The sequence below is a fragment of the Nymphaea colorata genome, chromosome 11 (genome assembly GCF_008831285.2).
Source record: "Nymphaea colorata isolate Beijing-Zhang1983 chromosome 11, ASM883128v2, whole genome shotgun sequence".
In the NCBI taxonomy this organism is placed as follows: domain Eukaryota; kingdom Viridiplantae; phylum Streptophyta; class Magnoliopsida; order Nymphaeales; family Nymphaeaceae; genus Nymphaea; species Nymphaea colorata.
Window position 1 is genome coordinate 3671748 of NC_045148.1, and position 20451 is coordinate 3692198.

At 37.5% G+C, this 20451-nt stretch overlaps 2 protein-coding genes and 1 non-coding gene across 3 annotated transcripts; 1 reads left to right on the forward strand and 2 right to left on the reverse strand.

The window, feature by feature from the left end:
• Positions 1-223: 223 nt before the first annotated feature.
• On the reverse strand, positions 224-296 carry TRNAK-UUU (transfer RNA lysine (anticodon UUU)). Its single transcript has one exon. It is a non-coding gene; the product is annotated as a tRNA-Lys (tRNA).
• Positions 297-2890: 2594 nt separating this feature from the next.
• On the forward strand, positions 2891-10042 carry LOC116264846 (porphobilinogen deaminase, chloroplastic-like). The gene is made up of 5 exons (XM_031645268.2): positions 2891-3161; positions 6451-6856; positions 8774-8977; positions 9377-9554; positions 9623-10042. Exons 1-5 carry the CDS (start codon positions 2953-2955, stop codon positions 9733-9735), a joined length of 1110 nt encoding a protein of 369 aa, XP_031501128.1. The 5' UTR covers positions 2891-2952; the 3' UTR covers positions 9736-10042.
• An 827-nt stretch (positions 10043-10869) lies between these two features.
• Positions 10870-12750, reverse strand: LOC116263759 (cysteine-rich and transmembrane domain-containing protein WIH2-like). The gene is made up of 3 exons (XM_031643534.2): positions 12531-12750; positions 12237-12411; positions 10870-11022 (listed from the first exon to the last, which is right to left on the reverse strand). Exons 1-3 carry the CDS (start codon positions 12553-12555, stop codon positions 10977-10979), a joined length of 246 nt encoding a protein of 81 aa, XP_031499394.1. The 5' UTR covers positions 12556-12750; the 3' UTR covers positions 10870-10976.
• Between the last annotated feature and the right edge of the window lie 7701 nt (positions 12751-20451).

Genomic DNA, 20451 nt, shown 5'->3' on the forward strand with positions numbered 1-20451 from the left:
AAACATTGGGTTTATAAGTTTAAAAACAGCAGAAAAATGAAGTCCATCTTGATTTTACTATTTCTTAGTACAGTTTTATAGCAAAGGGTTGTCCTTGAGAAACTTCTCGCTTGTTAAAGTTGACCATGATGATCCAACCGCAGCGCAGAAAGAAGAGAGAAATCAGGGCTAACAAAACAGAAAGACTTTTTTTTAAAAAAAAGAAGAAAAAGAAAAAATAACACGCCGTCTGTGGGAATCGAACCCACGACCACGTGGTTAAAAGCCACGCGCTCTACCGGCTGAGCTAAGACGGCCTGCGTACATTCAATTCCCACAAAAGAATAATAAGGTTTTTATCTTGTCAGAGCGCACTCGACTAGGACTCTGGATAAACTAGGAAGCATATCTACACCGTGCACATTGATATTTGCTTGACATTAAGAACTAATCCAGTTTCCCAACATCAGACTCAACACTCAATCCTGAATTTTGGAATCCAATGCAGCCTACCGGAGTATGATCCAGCTTTTACATTGAGTGTCTCAGATCCCGAACTTAGTGTTTGGTTCAATCAGCTAAACCATACGTCGCTCTACCAAATCCGACTAGAATTTATAAACCTTATTTTCCTGTTGATAATCGCATAGCCAGTAAATGCTCCCTTGATTGTTGAAGCTTCACCTGCTACAATGCACAAGTCGATTTCACCTCCGCCATTACCGCCCGGTGATGATGAGCACAGGCCTTACGGCAAAGGGGAGCAGGACCGACTCCCTCTGTAATCTCTCTTACTCTCTGGAGCGATGTGCCTTTTCATACTTAAGCGTGTCCATCGCTCATCAAAAATGGGCATGCTTGTACATGAGAGGAAAAAGACCATTATGAGCACGAATACAAACATCACAATTATAAAAGATAACGAATCAACTCTTCATTATCATATCATTAAAGGCCACTTAAAGTTGGATTAAACAGATAATTCCAACATTCTCCCACCTGGCCTGATGATATGTAGTTTGTTAACTAAGACATCCCTAAGCTTAAAGCCGGGGGTGGGGTGGGTTTATGATACAAACTTCTCGATCGAAGAATACTTTATTAAACAATATCCGCTCTCCTACATAAGTTTTTTGCTCTGCCCCTCATATCGTGACCTAAATCAACCCGCAACCTTGGGAAATCTTGTGCTTTAGACAAGTTTCATGGCTCTGCTTATTATATTAACAAAAAAAATGTGAATCGAATCTGAAGAAACAATGTTTGTAAACTAAGTGGGTGTTTGATTATCTCAAGTTTAAAATTCATGGACTTGATGTGAAATATTTTGGCTGATGTGCAAAAGATCCACACATTAAATCTACAGTTTATCAAACTATGGACCTAAAATCCAAGAAAAGGTCGGATTTAAGATCCAAGGGGGAGGGTGCGATCTTAAATATATAGTTCTCAAATCTTAAGGATTTTACATCAGATACAATTAAATAACCTCTAAATGATCTGGCTAGATTCATGATGCGCCTAAGCGAATTTGAAGCTACCAAAATGAATAATAAACTGAGCTGACCATATAGCTAGCATAGAAGCTGCAATCCATCGACATGATTTGGATCTATATCTCTCTTGCAGACCTAACCTTCTAAAGCAAGCCTAGTATGATCAGAAAACCTAAATCAGACCTCATGTGAAAGCCCTGATTGGTTTTATAAAGTTATTTATGTTTCATTTTTAAATATTTAGAGCATTACTTTTATGTATACAACAAAAAAGGCTCTCTACTTTGTTGGCTTCTTATAGGAATTCCAAATTTTCTTCTTATTTAAACCCAGATCTGAAGTCCTCAGTGGGGACACTGGTAATTAAGCTCCTCGACCTGCCTCACCAAACCTCTCGTACACATACGACTTTGTTATAATACACAGAATTTAAACATTAATAATTTTTGGCGAAGGAAGATTCAAAGGAACAATACTGAAGCTAAAGTACTTATAGGTATGGTATCTTGTAATTATTAGAGGAGGTCCGACCTGCTGCCTGCTGGCACCAATCTGAGGCAAATATATAATAGCTAGAGAAAGGTAGATTTTCTGATATCCGGATAATGCAAAAGGGAACTCATTTTTGCCTTCAAACAGTTCTGCAGATTCACACGTGCAAGGGCGCGTTGTGATTGGTTTGTCGTACTGACGTTATCTATAGAGACGTTGAGAGAGTTCGCTTTTATGAAGGTGAACACTTTTTTTTTTGGGTTCCCACCTTTACAGAAATTTCTTGACAACTGCCAAAGTTTCATCAATAAGAAATCTAGATCTCAGTAGTTTCCGATACATCTGATACGAATTTTAAGTTAAACATCTTTCCACCAAACAAATGAAAGACATGAATAGTCGGCACAACTGATGATAGATCCTCTCCAATTGACTGTTTGCCTACCACCCATAAACAGGTGAAAGTTCTTAGTGGTCGACAGGCTTTCACTTCATAGCATTTTACTTTTGGGAGAGGCTATGAATACAATATCCTAAACCAACATACCCGGCTTCTATGCCAGCCGATTGAGTTAATCAAAGTTGATTAAAGTGTTAAATATACAATTTTGATTATTTTTGTAATAGAACAAATTAAGCAAAACAATTGGAATGAGGTTCGTAATAAACTTAGAATTTACTTTCATTTTTTTACCATTAAAATTGATACCCAAATTGAATCTATGGGCATTCAATGTATTAAATGAATGCGTATGTCCTTGTAATACTTAAATGGAAAATGACTCATTGTATTTTGCAGTTGTAAAAATATGTAGAGTTTTGAAAAATTTGGGTCTGCTTCTGCAATAAAATACTAAATGAAGCAGTCCAGATGAAAGAATGTACACAGGACCCTGGGTCTCTAATCCTTAAGCCCCATCTAAAACGTTGCCATGGGTCATCACTCTCTTTCCTCCTCCTCCCCTTCTTCTTGTTGGTTCCGAGGATGGAGACCTCTCTAAGCTCAGCCATCCAGCCTTTCTTCCATTCCTCTCCTCCTTTTCTTCCCAGCCACTTTGGTTTTTCTCAGAATCTTAGGTACCCGCTTCTCAGTTCTCATGGGAGAAGGCAGAGTGTGGTCATTAAAGCAGCTGTTGCAGTGGAACAGCCCTCGCAGACAAAAGTCTCGCTTATTAGAATTGGTACAAGAGGAAGGTAAGCCTCTTTCCTCAGTGTGATAAATGCTTCTCTTTGCTTAAGTTTGGACGTTTTTATCCGCATTGTTATGCTTCAGGCTTTGACGGTGTAACCCATTTCTGTTGGTTGATGTTAACCGCCATGCGAGTTGCGTAACTGATATGGTTGTGACATATTCTGATTCCATTTATGGTGTTCCCCCATACTATCTCATATTTGTGGTCGATTTGCTTCTTTCATGAAGAACTAGGTAGCTCTAACTTCTACGTTTTCGAGTTGGGGAGATTAGCTTTCAAACTGCGTCCTTTGTGCACCATATTTCGATGTTCTTAGAGATTAAGCTCTTGGTACTTCAAATGTTATCCGTGAGAAAGGGATGGAATAGATGTTCGCAGCAGGAGGTTTCACAAACTTTGTGTGGTTTTGGTTCTCTGAATAGTGGTTATGACGTGGTTGGTCATATCTCCTTTTTATCTTTCTCAATGTTGGGAACTGATTTAGATTTTAGAAGTCGACATAGGACACTGCAACCAAATGCCAATGCTGTGGTTTTCTGAATATAGCAGCTTCCTAGTCATGTTGTCGTTCCTCCAAATCTTGCTTGTGAACTTATCAGATTCATAATTAAGTTTGTGAATTGTTTGAGCACGTGTTAATAATAGTAAAGGCACAGAAAAAACTATGCGCGCCTGCCAAGGGAGAGGGTCATACTCATCCCTTCAATGAAATGAGTGCTATACAGAATGTGCATGACAAAAAACCCCTCAACCGGTAGCTACACATCAAAATAGAAGTTAGTGGTAGAGGAACATGACTATGAAAAGCGAGGTGAAGATATTGTTTGGCAAGGTTTCTTTTCTGCAATAGCTGTTTTATAGGATCCCGTTCCAAAATCAATATTACCTATGAAGACTGCAATGCGTTAGATGACAAATTCATGTTATTTACTTAAGTTGATTATCTTTTTCTTTCCTTGTTCTTTCATGGAAAGTTATTGTTATAATGAACCTTGTCCTTGAGCCAAATTTACAAAGCGTGGTCTTAAACTGGAACTATTTCCATTACCTGAATGAGCCATTTTATATATTTGCTGGATATCAATTTGAACTGCTTTGCTAGTCACGAACTCAAGCAGGAGGTTATAGCAAATTAATGGCAATTAGAATTGGTACCAATATTTTGTACTGCATTTGTTTGTAAGAATATATTGTAGGTGTTTTGACATAGAATGGACTGAGAATCAATTTGCAGAAGAACTTTCAATGCTGGGAGATCTAGTTATTTCCTTGTTTCCTAAAAAGTGACGCCTTAAACAGTTTGATCATTCTTATACTTTAATTTTTGAACATCGCCATTTACATTTTTTGACCTTGGTGCTGTTAACCTTTTTCAATGGACTACTGAACTTTCTAACTGTGCCAGCATTCAGTCAAAAATCAGGTTGAATCTTTTGTATGCATCTAATCCTTAATGTGTACTGTACAATGGGTTTTTTTTCTTGCTAATTTCCAGATTATTTCATTGCCATCATTATTATTTCTTGGAAGGAACCATCCTATTTGATTATTTCAAGGATGTGATAAGGATGGAAAGTAGGGCCAAATATGAAAAAGAGTATTCTCATTCACAAATGCATGTCACAGGTTCTCTTTTTTATTTGTTGAATGAAGTGGATAAGATGCAAAAACCATAACTTTTTGCATTCACAAAAGCTTGTTGGAGGATTATGAGTGGTCAATCCAGCTTCTTTGTTCCTTGAAATCCATTGTCTGAACACCATGTTTCGCTGAACCATCTGAGCTATCTTTTGTTTGAGCATTGGTAGTTCAAAGAAGAAAAAGGAAAAGGGGTTCACCTTCATCTTGAATTAACTATCTTGCTTCCTTATTTGCTCAAAAACTCCTAGGAAAAGCTGAAATTAGTTAGAACCACTGTCACTAACATTTCCATTAAAAAAATGCTTAAATGGAAAAATTAGCAACAGAAAAATGTGAAAATTTTCAGTACTTTGAAAAAAATGTCATAGAAAAATGTGATATTTTTGTCAAAATTTATCACAATATTTTTAGAAAAATATATATTCAATATATTTTAATTTTTGGGGTTTCTTTTAGCATTTTACTGTGCCTCTTTTTTAATTTATATACTTACCTTTGTAAGAAAATTAATAGAAAACTCAAATTTCAGAATTTTTATTAATTGTTTATATTTTTAATTTTGGCATTCCAAGATTTTTAAACAAGCTTAGAAAATACCCTAAAAGAACCTTTCCAATGAAATCCTGAGATATGTGACAATCATTAGAACAACAATATTGGGTTTCTAGTCTTGTAAAACCTGTGTCATGTGAAATAATGTATTTAGCTGTTTGATTTAGGCCCCTTTGTGAATGTTAAGAGCTTCATTGCCGGAGGTGGGGTTAACATTCAATTATGTAGGCTTGTTTGGACCTCCAATTCTCCAAATTTGTTTTTTTTTATTACTGTCCGTTGGCGGAATAGTACCAGAAGAACTTCAGTCTGCACGAATATAACAAAACTGGAGTGAGAAATATATTTTGTTTAGATGTAATGCATGGAATTGGCTAAGAAGTTCATGAAAAAAACATAGGAGCAGACTGGATGTTCTTTTGTCTTTTATGTACCTGCTTCTCCTCTCGAGCCATGCATCTGGTATGGACACAGCAACAAGTTGTGGGTTTAGCAATGCTGCTGGAGTTCGCAGTGGGCTGTGTTGTATGGGGATATGATGCAGGACTCAAAGTGCAGATTTATGACGTGAATCCTAGATTGAGGTGAATTGTTTAGATTGATGGGGATAAACCGGTCCCATGAACTTTGCAGAACGCTGCATCCCAAGCCAAATTGAGGATTTCTGCTGTTTTCCCATCAGCTAACTAGTACTAGTTGCTGGTTCACCCATTTTATGATCTGACTTACACTGGTGTAGGTGCACAGATGAGCATGGTCATGCGTTATGGACTTTTCCAGCACAGAATTGAGGTTATCTTGAGTACCCTAAATTTTGAATGTATCATATAATAGAAATAAGACGTGCTTCACCACACGCACTGCCTCTTATATATGAAAACCTGAGTAACACACAAGAATTTTTGAAGCAACAAAAAGTTTTCCATGGCTATGTGCGCTTCCATTGGACATATCTTCTATATGGATTATGTAATTTGACAAAACTCTTTTCCTGTTTATGTCCAAAAAACAAGTCAAAAGGATACATTTGTACTGTGATTTTGTGATATATGCCATACTTTTTTTTATGATGTTTATACTGTTGCTGTGTAGGACAGCCCATTAGCACTTGCCCAGGCTTATGAAACACGAGACAAACTCAAGGCTGCTCATGCGGAACTTGCAGAAGAAGGGGCAGTTGAAATAATAATCATAAAGACAACTGGCGATAAAATATTGAACCAGCCACTAGCAGATATAGGTGGCAAAGGACTTTTTACAAAAGAGATAGATGAAGCACTATTAGGTGGCGCTATTGATATTGCTGTCCATTCAATGAAGGATGTCCCGACATATCTCCCTGATGGGACAATTTTGCCATGCAATCTTCCACGTGAGGATGTTAGAGATGCATTTATTTCTCCAATTGCAACATCATTGGCCGAGCTTCCAGCTGGGAGCATTGTGGGAAGTGCTTCCCTTAGAAGACAGTCTCAAATACTTTACAGATATCCATCACTTAAAGTAAGTGATTCACTTATATGACGAATAACACTTTTCTCTTTTATGAATTCAAGAATGATTCCTTTCACTGAATTATGTAAAGGAGAAGTTCGTAGTGTTTTCAATTCTCTATCTGGTCAGTTAATATTAGCTTCCATTTTTTAAGATCCTTGATTCTGTGACAGCTGGAGTCCAAGGTCAGATTGTCTCAAAATTTTCCAAAACAAATTCATTAGAACATAAGTTAATTAACCAACAATTGGACTTCCTGGGACAGAATCATTGTTACCATCTCAAGTTGGACGCAGGTCTGAAGCATGATTTCTGGTTTTCTAATTGCTGAATTTTATTAAATATCCTCTGTTGGTCATGTGGAATGTCTAATGAGATTGAAAATGTATCACAGTAGCACATCTTTCTCTATGAGGAATTCTGCTAGATGAGAAAATAACAATTAGCATGTTTTGTGCTGTCCGTTTCACTAGTATTTGATTCCCAATTTTTCATTTATACTTGAAGATAAAGACTCAACAACTTATTGTTGACTTCCTAAGTAAAGCACCAGTATGAGATGCTTGATATTTGTCTCTCATTAGCTATGGCATTTCATTGTCCTTTTTCTATTTGTTATTACAACATAGTGGTTCTGGGCTTCTAGCTTTTGTGACGTCCTCTCCTCATATTTCCTCTTTCTCTCCTTTGCTTCTTTCATATTGGTCATTATCAACTTAATGAGCAACAAAAACTAGTAAAATGAATATTTTGTATTATATGTGATCAGCCTCTAATGTGCATATTTTATATTTGAATCTATTATGTACTTCATGCTGCAATAAATTTTTATGCTCTTTTCAGTATGGTAAAGTCAGCAGACTGGTTACAGTATTATATTAAGAATGTCATATGATAAGTCATTTTCAGATTACACAGGTGCTAAGATATAAAAAGCAATGAATGATCTGATAGTTGTGCATAGCTATTATGAGTGGTTTTTAACCATTTCTAGCAAAAGTGGTCACTGGTCTCTACTTTCAGGATAGTCTATTTCTTGATTGTCCAGTTCTTTTCTTTCTTCTCCTTTTTTTGTTAGAAGCACAGCACTTGGATTAGAAGAAGTTCGTTCCGATATTAGTGGAGGATATATTCTATCACCTGCACTATTTACTCTTTGAGTAGGAAGATATTTGAGTACATGCTATCTGACAAAGCATCAAGGATCTTCCATGCCATCAATTATGTTGTTGAAGTTGCAATGAGTTTCGGTACTCATGGCAATTCCATACCACATTTGCACCGCTGATGCTGATTAAGTAGAAAAGTCCCATTTCTTTAGCATTACCATATCACACACCCACCCAAATTACATCATATGAGGGTTGGAAGTGGGTCTTGGTTCTGGGTTGCCCTTATTGAAACCCAGATCCAGAAGCTGTGAACTCAACTTATTATAATTGGTCCGTTACACTTCCATGATGACTAGCCTGATCTGAGGCACTAATCTGCATCAATGAGGTAGATGTGAGGAATATGGGTGCCAGGTGAGTTATCCAATGAATACAATCAGACAACTTACAAGTTGTCGCGTGTAAAGTTGTTTTTGAAAAAGGCAGTTGAAACTAGTGCTTTGACTTTCAAAAGTACTTGAATCTATAAACCGTGTGACACATTTAGTTAGTGGACATGTCTCAAGAACTATATATATATATATATATATATATATATATAGAGAGAGAGAGAGAGAGAGCGCAAAGAGAGAGATTCTTTATTCCTCCAGTGTCAAGCGGTCAAGGTTACCTTACATTTGTGTAATTGGTGCAAAATTCTGGTGCTGCTGGATCATTTGAACTTGTAAATTATATCTTCTCTGTTACCCCAGTGTTTTTTGTCGTCACTTATTCTTGTTCATAACTTAATAGTCATCTCGGTTATGTGTTTTAGGTGGTAAATTTCAGAGGCAATGTTCAAACCCGACTTAAAAAACTAAATGAAGGAGAGGTCCAGGCAACGTTGCTGGCATTGGCAGGCTTAAAACGACTCTCCATGACGGAGAATGTTACCTCTATACTCTCCTTGGATGAAATGCTTCCAGCAATTGCCCAGGGTGCCATTGGAATTGCCTGTAGAAGCAATGATGAAAAAATGGTGAGGGCCAGCTTTTCTAATTCTTATTCTGCTAGCATGAACAATTTTTATGGACTAGTTATCTGCAGTAAACCTACGTAGCTGATTATGCATGGTTTTTCTTTTTTATAAGAAATAATTGTGTATTCTATGAGATACATTTTTCAAAGTTCTCTGTCACTTGACAGATACCACTTCTGTTAAACTGATTATGCAGCCAGCACATCTCCTTCCCTTTAATATGTTGTTTCTGCTAGCACTGGGCACCATGAGGATTTAAATTTGGTTTTATCGATGATGTTTATTTTGATAGTTTTTGCCCAACCAATTCCAAATTGTTAATCCAACAACCTGGCAATAAGCTTCTTGGTTTCAATCTTGAAATCTCTCTCTCTAACATTCTATACAACTGTTTGACAGGCTGGTTACATAGCTTCACTCAATGATGAGGAGACAAGATTAGCTGTTGCATGTGAGAGGGCCTTTCTTGAAACCTTAGACGGGTCTTGTCGTACACCCATTGCTGGTTATGCATTCCGAGACAGGGATGGGTATTGTCTTTTCAGAGGCTTAGTGGCATCTCCTGATGGAACTAGAGGTAATTGTTTCTGGTAGATTATTGAGCTCAAGACAAATGCTTTTGATGTCTAACCTATGCGCTTGCAGTGCTTGAGACTTCTAGAAGAGGACCGTACAACTTTGAAGACATGGTGTCAATGGGGAAGGATGCTGGTAAAGAATTGATTTCACGTGCTGGCCCTGGTTTTTTTGATTGGTAAGATGAAGGAAAAACATGAGCAGTTCTTATCTTCATCCAAATACTGCACAACATCCCTGCAGTATAAGCTGTAATTGAAATTCTGGTTCAGTTTTTTATGGAGTCCAGTTTTTGTTTTCTTGCTTTCTTGTCGAGGTTCATTGTAGAAGTTATTGAAGAGAAGGTGAGGTTTCTGTAATTGATGGTGAGGTGCCAATAGATGTGGTTGCTGGTGATTTGATTGTTAAAGCACATCCGTTTGTCTGTCAATTTGAAGCCTATGGCTGCTGATTCAATCTATGATGCAAGCTTGGATGATTGGAATTTTATGATATCATTGCATATTCACCCTTCAATTTGTTCCTTGCTGGTTCATTTTGCAATTGTTAGTTGAATTAGTTGAGAAGGGAATCAAGCCTATGGCCGTCTCTCCTACATAAACTTTATCCTGCTACTTATGATCTGCATGGCGAGTAGGAGGTCATTTATATTGTCAAGTAAGTGCAGCCAATTTTTTTTTTTTTTTCCAATTTTTAATCAAGCTGTATCTTCAGTTTTAAATGTATCACGAGATTTTTGGAAGAAAAATATGCCTTTCTCGTCCAGGAAGTCCAGTAGTTCACGCCATTAACCCAAACTAGTAGATAAAGCGGCCTCATTCACACCATTAATCCAATCTGTGCTTTTTCTCCTTCCCCCTTCCGACAAGCTTGCCTTTAGATTTTTGCAGAGCCAGCTATTGTTTCCTGTAATGTCTAGCAACGTTTTAACTTTTTGAAAAGCAGAAAGAAAAACTCACTTTGTTCGAAGTTGGAGCTACATCTTGGCCTTTACGTTGTGGATATATTACCAATTTCCAACCGTTTTTCTGATATTCAGATACTATTTGGAAAAATAACAAACAAAATGTCTTTATTCTACTATTATCAACTATGGGAACACGGGAAAACCTATGGACGGAGTTTTATGATTCACGTATGCTACTTGTTTCAACTTGAGATCTTCGTTAACAGAAAGGCCACTTCTCTTGGCATATTGGAATCCTCCTGCCTCTATGGCACTAATAGAAAAGAAAAGCTCTTACCTATCCGAATAAACATGCTTTTCTCCAAGTTGCCTCCATAGTACATATTTACTGGAATAGAAATTTAGAACAGAACCACGAAAAGGCGAATATGTTTTATTACATGTGAATGAAAAATGTAAGCCAGATAAAGAAACCGTACATAGTAAAATGATACACAAGTAAAATCAAGGGGAAGTTCAAAAGCAGGCATCAAGGAGACAGCAGCAACATAAGGCAGCACAACTGCAAGGCAGAAGAGAAAACGAACAGTGGTCAGAATAGAACATTACATGAACCCTGGCCTCTATCAATCATGATAACCCTTGCTTGTTAAGTTTAATTCATCTCTTCAATAGATGTTAACTTTTGGATGCTTAGGTAGAAGGAGATAATCAATTGTGGTAGTGTCAGGATTTACATAGACAAACATATATATTTAGGAAAACAAATAGCTACTAGAATCTTACGTATAACCAATTTCATGAGAATCAATCAATCCTAACAGACCAAACGGTGGAGATTAAGTTAAAAAATATGAAAACGAAAAAAGACTTTGCTAGAGGTTACCCTCTAATCTTCATTAAAAATAATCAAGAAAACTGTACAACAATGGAATAAAGCATACTATTTTTTCAAGAGACTAAAAATATTCCTCAGGCAAGTGTTCTCATTTAATAAAAGCTGATTTGTTTCCCACTTTCTTTCTTTCTTTCCCTCTCTCTCTCTCTCATCGTTTGAGGGGGATGGTATTTTGGTCTCTTGAAAAAATAGATTGGTTTTTATGTTTTAAACTTAATCTCTAATATCTCATTAGCTTAAAAATTGACAGGACAGAAGATTTTCATGAAATCTGGTATAAAAGAGCCTACTAGCTCTCTGTCTTTCTCTCTCTCTCTCATATATATATATGAGCAGGACAGTGCGTGTTTGACCCGGGGGAAGAGAGCAATCAACTAGTAGATCGGCCTCATCCCTAAGCTCTTCAGTATAATAGATGCTTTTAAGAAAGAGAATATGCCTCCCCGTGCTACATGGTCCGCCCTAATTACTTAATCGCATGTCGACAAAATCCGCTTCAAATATGAACAGGAAAAAACAAATGAGCTTGCATGTAATATACATAGAAAATATACAGTATAGGCGAACATAATTATAATAAGCTATCACAGGCACCGAATCCTAGCCAGCTATTTCACGCAACATGTGCATAAAACATGCGAGGTACGTATTCCAACATGTTTTATACTTTTACAGTAACGAGTGGAGGCCGGCCGAATTATTGATTCCTTCTGTTCCTCAAGCTCAATCAATCCACTCGAGAACAGTGTTTGATGCAACCCCAACTTTTTACGGGAGGAATTTGGGGTTACTGATCAGATTTCGACGATTTCGACCGCCAAGCAAAGAGAGAGGGAGAGAGAGAGAGAGAGAGAGAGAGAGAGAGAGAGAGAGCTCACCATCCCTTCAAGAATCCGTCTCCCCTGGATTTGGTCTCAGGGGCGGGGGGAGGGGGAGGAGGGTAGGCGCCAGCGTCTTGAGGAGGGTAGCCCATGGGAGGGTACCCTGCGGGCGGTGCCGGTGGAGGGTAGCCCTGTCCCGGTGGTGGGTAGCCTTGTCCCGGTGGTGGGTAGGCTGTTACATACCAAAATAACAAATAACGTCGTCACATCAATATTGCCTCAGAGAAGTATTCACATACACAGAACTTGCATAACTAAAACAGATTCAAAGAGAGATGGAGGGAGAGAGACCTGGAGGAGGAGCGTTGTAACTCATCTCTGCTACTCGGCGAACAGTTAGAGAGAGAAAGAGAGAGAGATTGGGAGGGGACTTGAGTGAGGGCGAGAGAGAAAGTGGTACCCTTATAAACAAATAAAGCAGAGCAGATGGTGGAGTTGTTGGCAATCGGTCCCTTTGGGAGTTGGTCCCCTTTAAACAATCAAACGAGATTGGTGTGGGGGCGGCGTTTACGCGGTAGCCATCGCCAACTTGCACAAGTTACCGGACGCCCTCGCAGACTCCCATTTCCACTTTTTCAACAGAGGCGTTCTCACATAGATCGTCTTTGTTTTACCCTTAATTTAGAAAGGCTCATTTCCTTTTCTTTAAGCCACTGTCTGAGATGAGATGTGATGCAGCTAACAGTTTTCCTTCTAATGCTAACTCAGCAGTGTGTCGCTTCTTTCTTCTTCCTTGAGTCCACGTTAGATGTTAGGAGTCGGTTAGATGAGTGAAATATACGTAACGTTAGAAAAACATAATCTACTGTATTTGACATTCTTTTTAAATAATAGACATTAGCTTAAAGCACTTCACCTTAGGCAAATTTTACCCTCATTAACAAGGGTGGCAGTTGATATGAAATTTGAATGAGTTCAAGGCCTAAAGGACCCGAAGTGTGTATATATATATATAAGATTGGGTGAAGAAACGACAGGAGAACAGCGCGTCAAAGGCGTGACGCTGCGGATGCTTCACGAGAAAGGCATCGCCCCTGCCGTCCCGGTCCACCTCTCTCCCGCGCGCCGCTTTTCATTCATCCTGACCAGACCTCCTGATACTTTCATTCTTGAGCATGGAAATATCTTCATTATTAGTCCCATCAGCATGTCATGAACGTCCGAGCCCAATGTCTGTCACTGCAAGCTGAATTAATACAGGCAGTCCAATTTTTTGAAACAAGTTCATTTTTTAAGTGTTTTAAACAATTTGAGAACATTGCGAAAAAAATTATTATGAGCCACATGTTTATAACATATATATTAATAAGTAATGTCAGGCATGAATAAACGTTTTTCCCAAGGCTTCCTTCCCCCCAAGTATCGTCGAGGATGTGGTTACTCAACCAAATACCAAGCAGCTTAAACCAAATCAGATATTTGACATGCAATCAAACATTAACGCTGATTCCGGATGAGTGGAAATCTGTTGTTAGGTTCAAATCACATCCAAGACTAAATCTGATTATTAACGTCTAACTTGTATCCTTGAACTTGTACTTACCACAGCTGATCAGGCTGGTGGCAATTGGTATATTAATAGCGTATCATTAGTTTGATTCCCATGAACGGTGCTTTCTATGCTTCACAGAGGCAGTGTGTCACACTGAATTGAAGGTATCTAAACAGTCATTGACTTAGGAGGCTTGGGGAGGTGGGGCAGCAGGAGGGAAAGGCTTCAGCGCTCTTTTCCAGTTGATGAGTCCTTATCATCTCCCTCGCCTGGATTAGGAGTAGAAAAAACATCCAATTTAAATGCTATGCAGAATTTATATACTCACTACCAACTTTCATCGAATGTTAGGCTATCATAATATGTTAGGTTGGCCATCAAGAATGTTAATGAATTCCATAGAGGTTTGGGATCGGGGAACAGTTCTGCAGGATTTGGGCTCTCGAAGAAAAACCATTGGGAGATGATTTGTTGCGAAGGCAGGGTCTTTTTTCTCCATGGAACATTAAATATATAGTTAACAAATTTTTAATTGACCAGTGACTAGAGGCTTGAAGTTTGAACCTAAGTCTATTGATGTCCAACCACTTAATTAAGCTTTTAGAGATTAGGCTCCGTGAAGCTTGTATGAAAATCCCACATAAATTTGCCCCTCCTTTGTTGTCAATCTGAATTTACCAAGGAAGAGGGGAGATAATCGTCATTCGATATTTCATCCTTTTTTTTTCTCTTGTTTTTGGCAGAACCATGGTCATCCAAAGTCTCAGAATGATGCTTGAATTCAATCTCTTTGAAACTTAGTAGTTAGGTTGCTTGCTCATGAGGGGAGGGTTGGTCGTTCCTTGCTTTTAGAAAGCCATTGCTTCTTTCGTTGGATGAAGTGGGAGCCGTCCTTCTTTTTCTTATGTTTGACAACCTGTGAGTGAGAACGTAAACCCTTGAACAGAGAAAAAGTTGACTCCGCGTAGAGGGCACTGGGGAATGGACAGCGGGGGAAAAACCACGATTGCCGTCCTTATTCTTCTTGTCAAGTTTCTAAAAGACGTTTAAAAAGTTGGTGATTATCAAATGTATTTTATCTTCTTATTTAATTTTTCACACCATTAAGCCAAAACAATCTTTTTGTTAGTTAACTCATGCAGAACGTTCACTTCTCTCAAAACTGTTTTTTACTAACTGTTTTCTGGTGTTTCAAAGGGATACTAAACTTATGTATCAGTGCCCTTCCCTCGGCCTCCTTCCGCACTCTTTGTAATCTTAACTTATTATTAATTTAAGTTGGACTCAGCCCCAAACCTAAAGCCGGGCATCGGTTTGAGTACCCCATGGTTCCCAGTACTTGGTCCGACTCGATCTCATACTCGAGCTAGAAAAAAGGACACTGGGCTGTTCTGAGTGGGTCCAAGTAAGCCCTATTTAGCACGATAAGATTTTTAATACTTATTTTATTAATTTATATATATAATTATAATATTTTATTACAATTGATTATATATATATATTATTTTATATTAAAATATATATTTTTGATTTAGTCGGGCTGAGTTCGGACTCAGGTTTTAAGTGTTGGACTGAGCCCGGGCCTGGTTTCAGGTGTCGAGCTGACCCGATGCACAGGCTTAACCATACCCTCCATTAAAACTGTTTAAAACAAATTTATGCTCATTAGCTTGTGTGTACATCTTTGTCTATATCCAATAATGATAATGTATAATTCATCAAAGATGGATTAGTTTATTCTTAATTGTTGTTTAAAATGATCAAATGTGTTTTTTTCTTGATTAATGCTAGCTAGCTATTTAAAAAAAGCTTAATTATATTAGCGAAGTAGGACAAACTCCCAATTACACGCTGATTTTTAGAGGCTAAGATGTTGAAATATTTCTTTTTTACTTAATAAAAAATTACTTTGTAGGAATGTGATTTCAAGGATCCAAAGTCCATACAAGAACTTGGTGTGCTTTTAACAATATTAGTGAAGACTGAAGAGTCACTTTTTAAGCTTGTCTTTCATTTGATCTTTTTTCCTTCTCAGAAAGATGAGGTAACTTGGAAGAACCTTATGAATTATTATTCCAACGTACGTAGGAGGGCAATGAGTAAGAGGTGCCAGTTCAGAGGTGGATTCCTTTCTATGCCTAACGTATATTCCACCGAACCAGTGGCGCATGTGAGCTTGTCTGGGCAATTTCAAAGCAGACCACAGAAATCGCATGTTTTTTTCCTGACATTTATTTATTTACATACAGCTTGCTGCTTAAAAGATATACATTTAAAATATTACTGCGCCTCAGTCGGTAATTTCTGGCTCTGCTATTGAGCCCAAACTTACATTGCCTACCTCTGTTCGAGCAACTAGAGGACAAAGGAAGTGAGCCGTCCGTTAGGTGACCTCACTCAGGAGGAAGCCTAGTGCTCCAACTCTTAATTTGAATTTTGGTTTGATTTTGTTAGTTTGATAATTTGCTTTAGGCAGACCTTGGACCATATTTATTGTCACATTCTCTTAATTAGAGCTATTAACTAGTGCTTCTTATAAGCATGGGTGGGGAATCGGTGATGGATTTTAGAGACTTGAATTTCGCCAATTTCTTCTTCAAAGTTTGCCATTTGGTAAAATCCTACAAGCTTAATTGAGTAGCATTTATGTCAAAACATGCCATGAAGAGTAATTTGTCTGCTATATAGACCAGATATGGAAAAGAGACCACCATAAGGCAGTACACGATATTCTTACAAGATAGGAAACTCATGAGGAAAGGCGATACTGCAATACAACAAGGAAAACACCACTCCTCCTCGAAAGGAAAGTGATCTCAACGGGCTTATATTTACATCGGACATAAGCACTATTTATCAGTTTGGCTTGAGCTTTTTCTTTTACAAAATGGCAATTAACCTTTATGTGTTCTTTTTGCCCCAAGAGGTGTAGCAGGGTCGGGCTGGCAGAGCGGTGGTCGGTCGGCTGTCAATTCGATTCATATGGGCAACACTCTTTTAGAGTGCAAACAATGAATGTGTGATGCTTAATTGATGGGTGTCCCGCTCCCCACCTAGATTCAAAAGTAGACGTGGACCCTAAGGCAGGGCAAAAGATAGAGGGGCTTCGGCATCTTCAAATACCACTCCACCTTCTCTATATATTTTATTTTCATGAAACATATGGCTAGCATTAACAACAGAGAGCTTTGATTGTCACATTGAGCTTTGATTGTCACATTGAAGATAATAGAAAAATAGTAACAACAGACAAAGAGAACTTAATTAGTGCATGGTTCGGCAGAAAGTCCTTCCTATATCCATGATGAAGAAAGCTTTATTTGTCCATTCATCCTTCAACATAAGATGAGAACCTTTATAATGCACATTCCTTACAATTTATTAAATGAAGGTATCTGCTGCATTGATTTTTCTGAGAAAGATTAGGAATCATTCCAGCATCATTCCCATATTTCTTGATAGTTTGTTTTCCATCCTTCTTATGGTCTGATGAGTTTTCAGCATATAAAACTGCCTCCATATTAGTCGATACACTACTTTTGGCAGATTTGACGGCTGCTCTTTTTTACTTGTGTTTTCTTCCTTCGAACAACAAGCCCATTATCACTCCTTCCACTCATCCCTCTAATATGCCTCCACAAATGAAGGAATTCAACAAGGAGCCTAAGCTTGGTTGGAAGGTCTTCCAAACAAGAAGAGGTTTAGTGAAATATCTGCTAATTGATGTAAGGAAGGAATATGTTTAGCATAGCTGGTCGAGCTAGGGGCTTGTATTAAGGCAGGTCTCTAGTTCGATTCTCGTGGAAGTTATGTTCCTGTGTCTTAAGGCGGTAGGGCGCAGCATCCACGCTGAAGGGTGCACCGTTGCTATCGCTGACACCGACGCAGCTCAGGACCCCAGAGGCAGGGGGAATGGGGCGGTGGGATTAATACCTCTCGCTCACCCGAAAACTTGATGTTGGCCCTTAACAATTTGATCTTTGATCAAGCGCATATCAACTGCTACATGTTTGCTGTGTTGCTGGAAACCGTGGCTTGAATACATCTAAATAGTGTCGTTATTGTTACACCATAATATAAGAGGAACTAAAGGGAAAAATACATTACTCATCTACATGCTAACTAATGTATACGGGCATCATACCTTAAGTTTTTAATTAGTAGAAGATCGTAAAGGAAAAAAATAGATGATTGACTCTCATGCTGGATAGGACAAGGTTGTCACAGTGTTTGCGAAAACCTTCTATATTCCACAATCTTGACCACTCAAGGAGTTTTCCCCTTCCTTTTCGGTATTTCCTTCATCGTTTTCTCTTCCAAAAATCTCATATGTACATTCACTGCAGTAACCACCACCTTAGTGATGGGTTCATGTGGTTAGGCAACCCATTTGAGTTGCTATGTGGGTTTGGATCCAGCCCATCATGGGCAGATCTAGATCTGAAATCCAACATTATCCCACTCTCATATGATGGATGAACTATTTTATTATACTCTGAAAGAATATAAATACTTATCCTTGAATAATGTACTGGGGATAAGGTCGTGTGACCCACAAGCATAGATGTTAATAACCAACCATCTTATTGTAACAGAACGGCTCAACCTGCAAAAGGAAAATAATTTGTGAAGTCTAACCATGCACATAGCTCATTGTGCCCTAAATCAAAATTTAGTTTGGCATTATTTAGAATTTAGTTTGGGTAATGGGCTAATTTTTAGGAACTCTTTTGGAAATGATAGGATTTTTCAAATTCTATATTTTGTGTAGAAGGTTGGTAGTCGGTTGATGTGGATATGGAGAAAAAAGTGGGATGGTGATGGACAACAGAATTTTAGGCTACAAAAGGGCTCTTGTGGTGATGTAGTAGTTGTTTGAAAAGAAAAGTATGCTTCAAAAAGTCAAGATCAGATTTCAATAAACTATTTTGGGCCTCTATTTGTTGAAGAAAATGTCACCTTTAGGTTTAGACTTATACTATGAAAAAAGTGACATGTTAACATGAAATCAAGCTTATGATTTTTGTAGTGGCATATCATGAAAAACAAGCACAACCAAAAACGTTATGCTGGCTAAAGAATGCAAAATGATAAGTTTTTGTTATTGAATGTCATGGGAATCCGATTTATAAGATAACCAATGGTGTTAAAGGAAAAACTCTGATATTTGTTCAGAACTTGATTGAGCCATCATACATAAACCAAAATCAACATGACCATGCTTACTTTTTTAGGGAGACCTTTTCTGCACATGTGTATGGGGGAATGACATGTAGTGGATAATGCCTTGATTTTATAAATATGGTTACAATATTTTATGCTTTTCAACGCCGTCATTTTAGAAATATTTGTCCTTCTCCCAAAAATACTTTCAATTCTATTTTTGAATATTCAAATATATATATATATATATATATATATATATATATATATATATATATATATAGTGAGAGAGAGAGAGAGTGCACTATGAATAGACATCCACACGATAGTTGTATCGGTCAAAACAAATGACTAAGGCTAGTCTATATATTAGAGTAAATCAATTTTAAAAGACAAATAACCATATCCTCATATGAATAAAACAATAAGTTTTGATTTTTGCTTTGCTAAGAAGCAACATAAAATTTATTTAAATTTAGCTTTTAATAAAAAAGTAAATCAAATATATTAATGATCTTCTGACCAGTTTTGAATGCAAAGTGTCTAAACCATTGGCGCCACTATCCTAGTGGAGTTGGTCACCAAAGCAAGCTTCTTTATTTATTTTGCATAGATGAAGTCAATGCAAACCTCTATTCTTGTGTCCATCTCAACCCATGTTTACTGACCTCAAATTAAGATGGAATTCAAAGGAAAACTCAGTTATTTTTTTGCGATTTTATTAATAGATAACATATTTCTAGTAGCATGAGGAAAATGTAACATATTTTTAAGAATGAACTAGCATTTTGAAATTTGAAATTAAGAATCTCCAATGTAGGAAATGAGTAGAGTACCTCATGCAATTCGAAATTTAACATTCCGTCATAAAAAGGATGGGTGGATGGATTGTTGAAGTTGTTGATAACATTGTAGATAAAACCTAAATCTAAATACCAGTGAATGTTACTAATTTCATGTGCTGATATATGATTTCCTTTAGATTTTATTTCTCTAGATTCTAATTTATAATTGAATATTGCAATTTGATAGCAAGTTTGAGATACATGACCCTATCGTTGCTAAATTAGTAATGCTGCTCATTGATTGCCATCAAACTTGCTACGATTTCTTTTGAAATATTTGCCTAATTATAACTTTGTTTTAAGCTATGATTCTGTGAAATATTAGTGTTGTGATGGGCTTGATTAGCAGAGAAACTACTGTGGCTATAATACTATTCAATCAATAGCTTTTAATGAGTTTCTTGGATTACCAAGGGGCTATGCAATTTATTAAGATAAACAACACATGTCTTTATTGTTATAGAGGCTTTAAAACAACATATGAACTTGGTAGACCTCAGATATGTACTAAATCACTGTGTCCCATAGGCCTTGAGGACATGGTGATCGAGTTGAGGTGCAAGAAATTCAGCTTAAATAGTCACTGATAGGCCTAGTCCCTTTCCTCAATGACTACAATTGCTCCTTAATTGTAAAACACATGCTCAAGACTATGCTACCTATACCTATTTAAGGCTTTCCTGAATTTCAAATGATGCTTCTAAACCATCTA

Excerpts from the sequence above, each read along its gene's own strand:
- LOC116263759 (XM_031643534.2), bottom strand. The coding sequence starts at position 12,555 with ATGAGTTACAACGCTCCTCCTCCAG. Across the intron at positions 12,412-12,530 it reads TTACAACGCTCCTCCTCCAG|CCTACCCACCACCGGGACAA; the intron begins GTCTCTCTCCCT and ends GGTATGTAACAG. Across the intron at positions 11,023-12,236 it reads GACGGATTCTTGAAGGGATG|TTGTGCTGCCTTATGTTGCT; the intron begins GTGAGCTCTCTC and ends TCTGCCTTGCAG.
- LOC116264846 (XM_031645268.2), top strand. The coding sequence starts at position 2,953 with ATGGAGACCTCTCTAAGCTCAGCCATCCAGCCTTTCTTCCATTCCTCT. Across the intron at positions 8,978-9,376 it reads GAAGCAATGATGAAAAAATG|GCTGGTTACATAGCTTCACT; the intron begins GTGAGGGCCAGC and ends ACTGTTTGACAG. Across the intron at positions 9,555-9,622 it reads ATCTCCTGATGGAACTAGAG|TGCTTGAGACTTCTAGAAGA; the intron begins GTAATTGTTTCT and ends ATGCGCTTGCAG.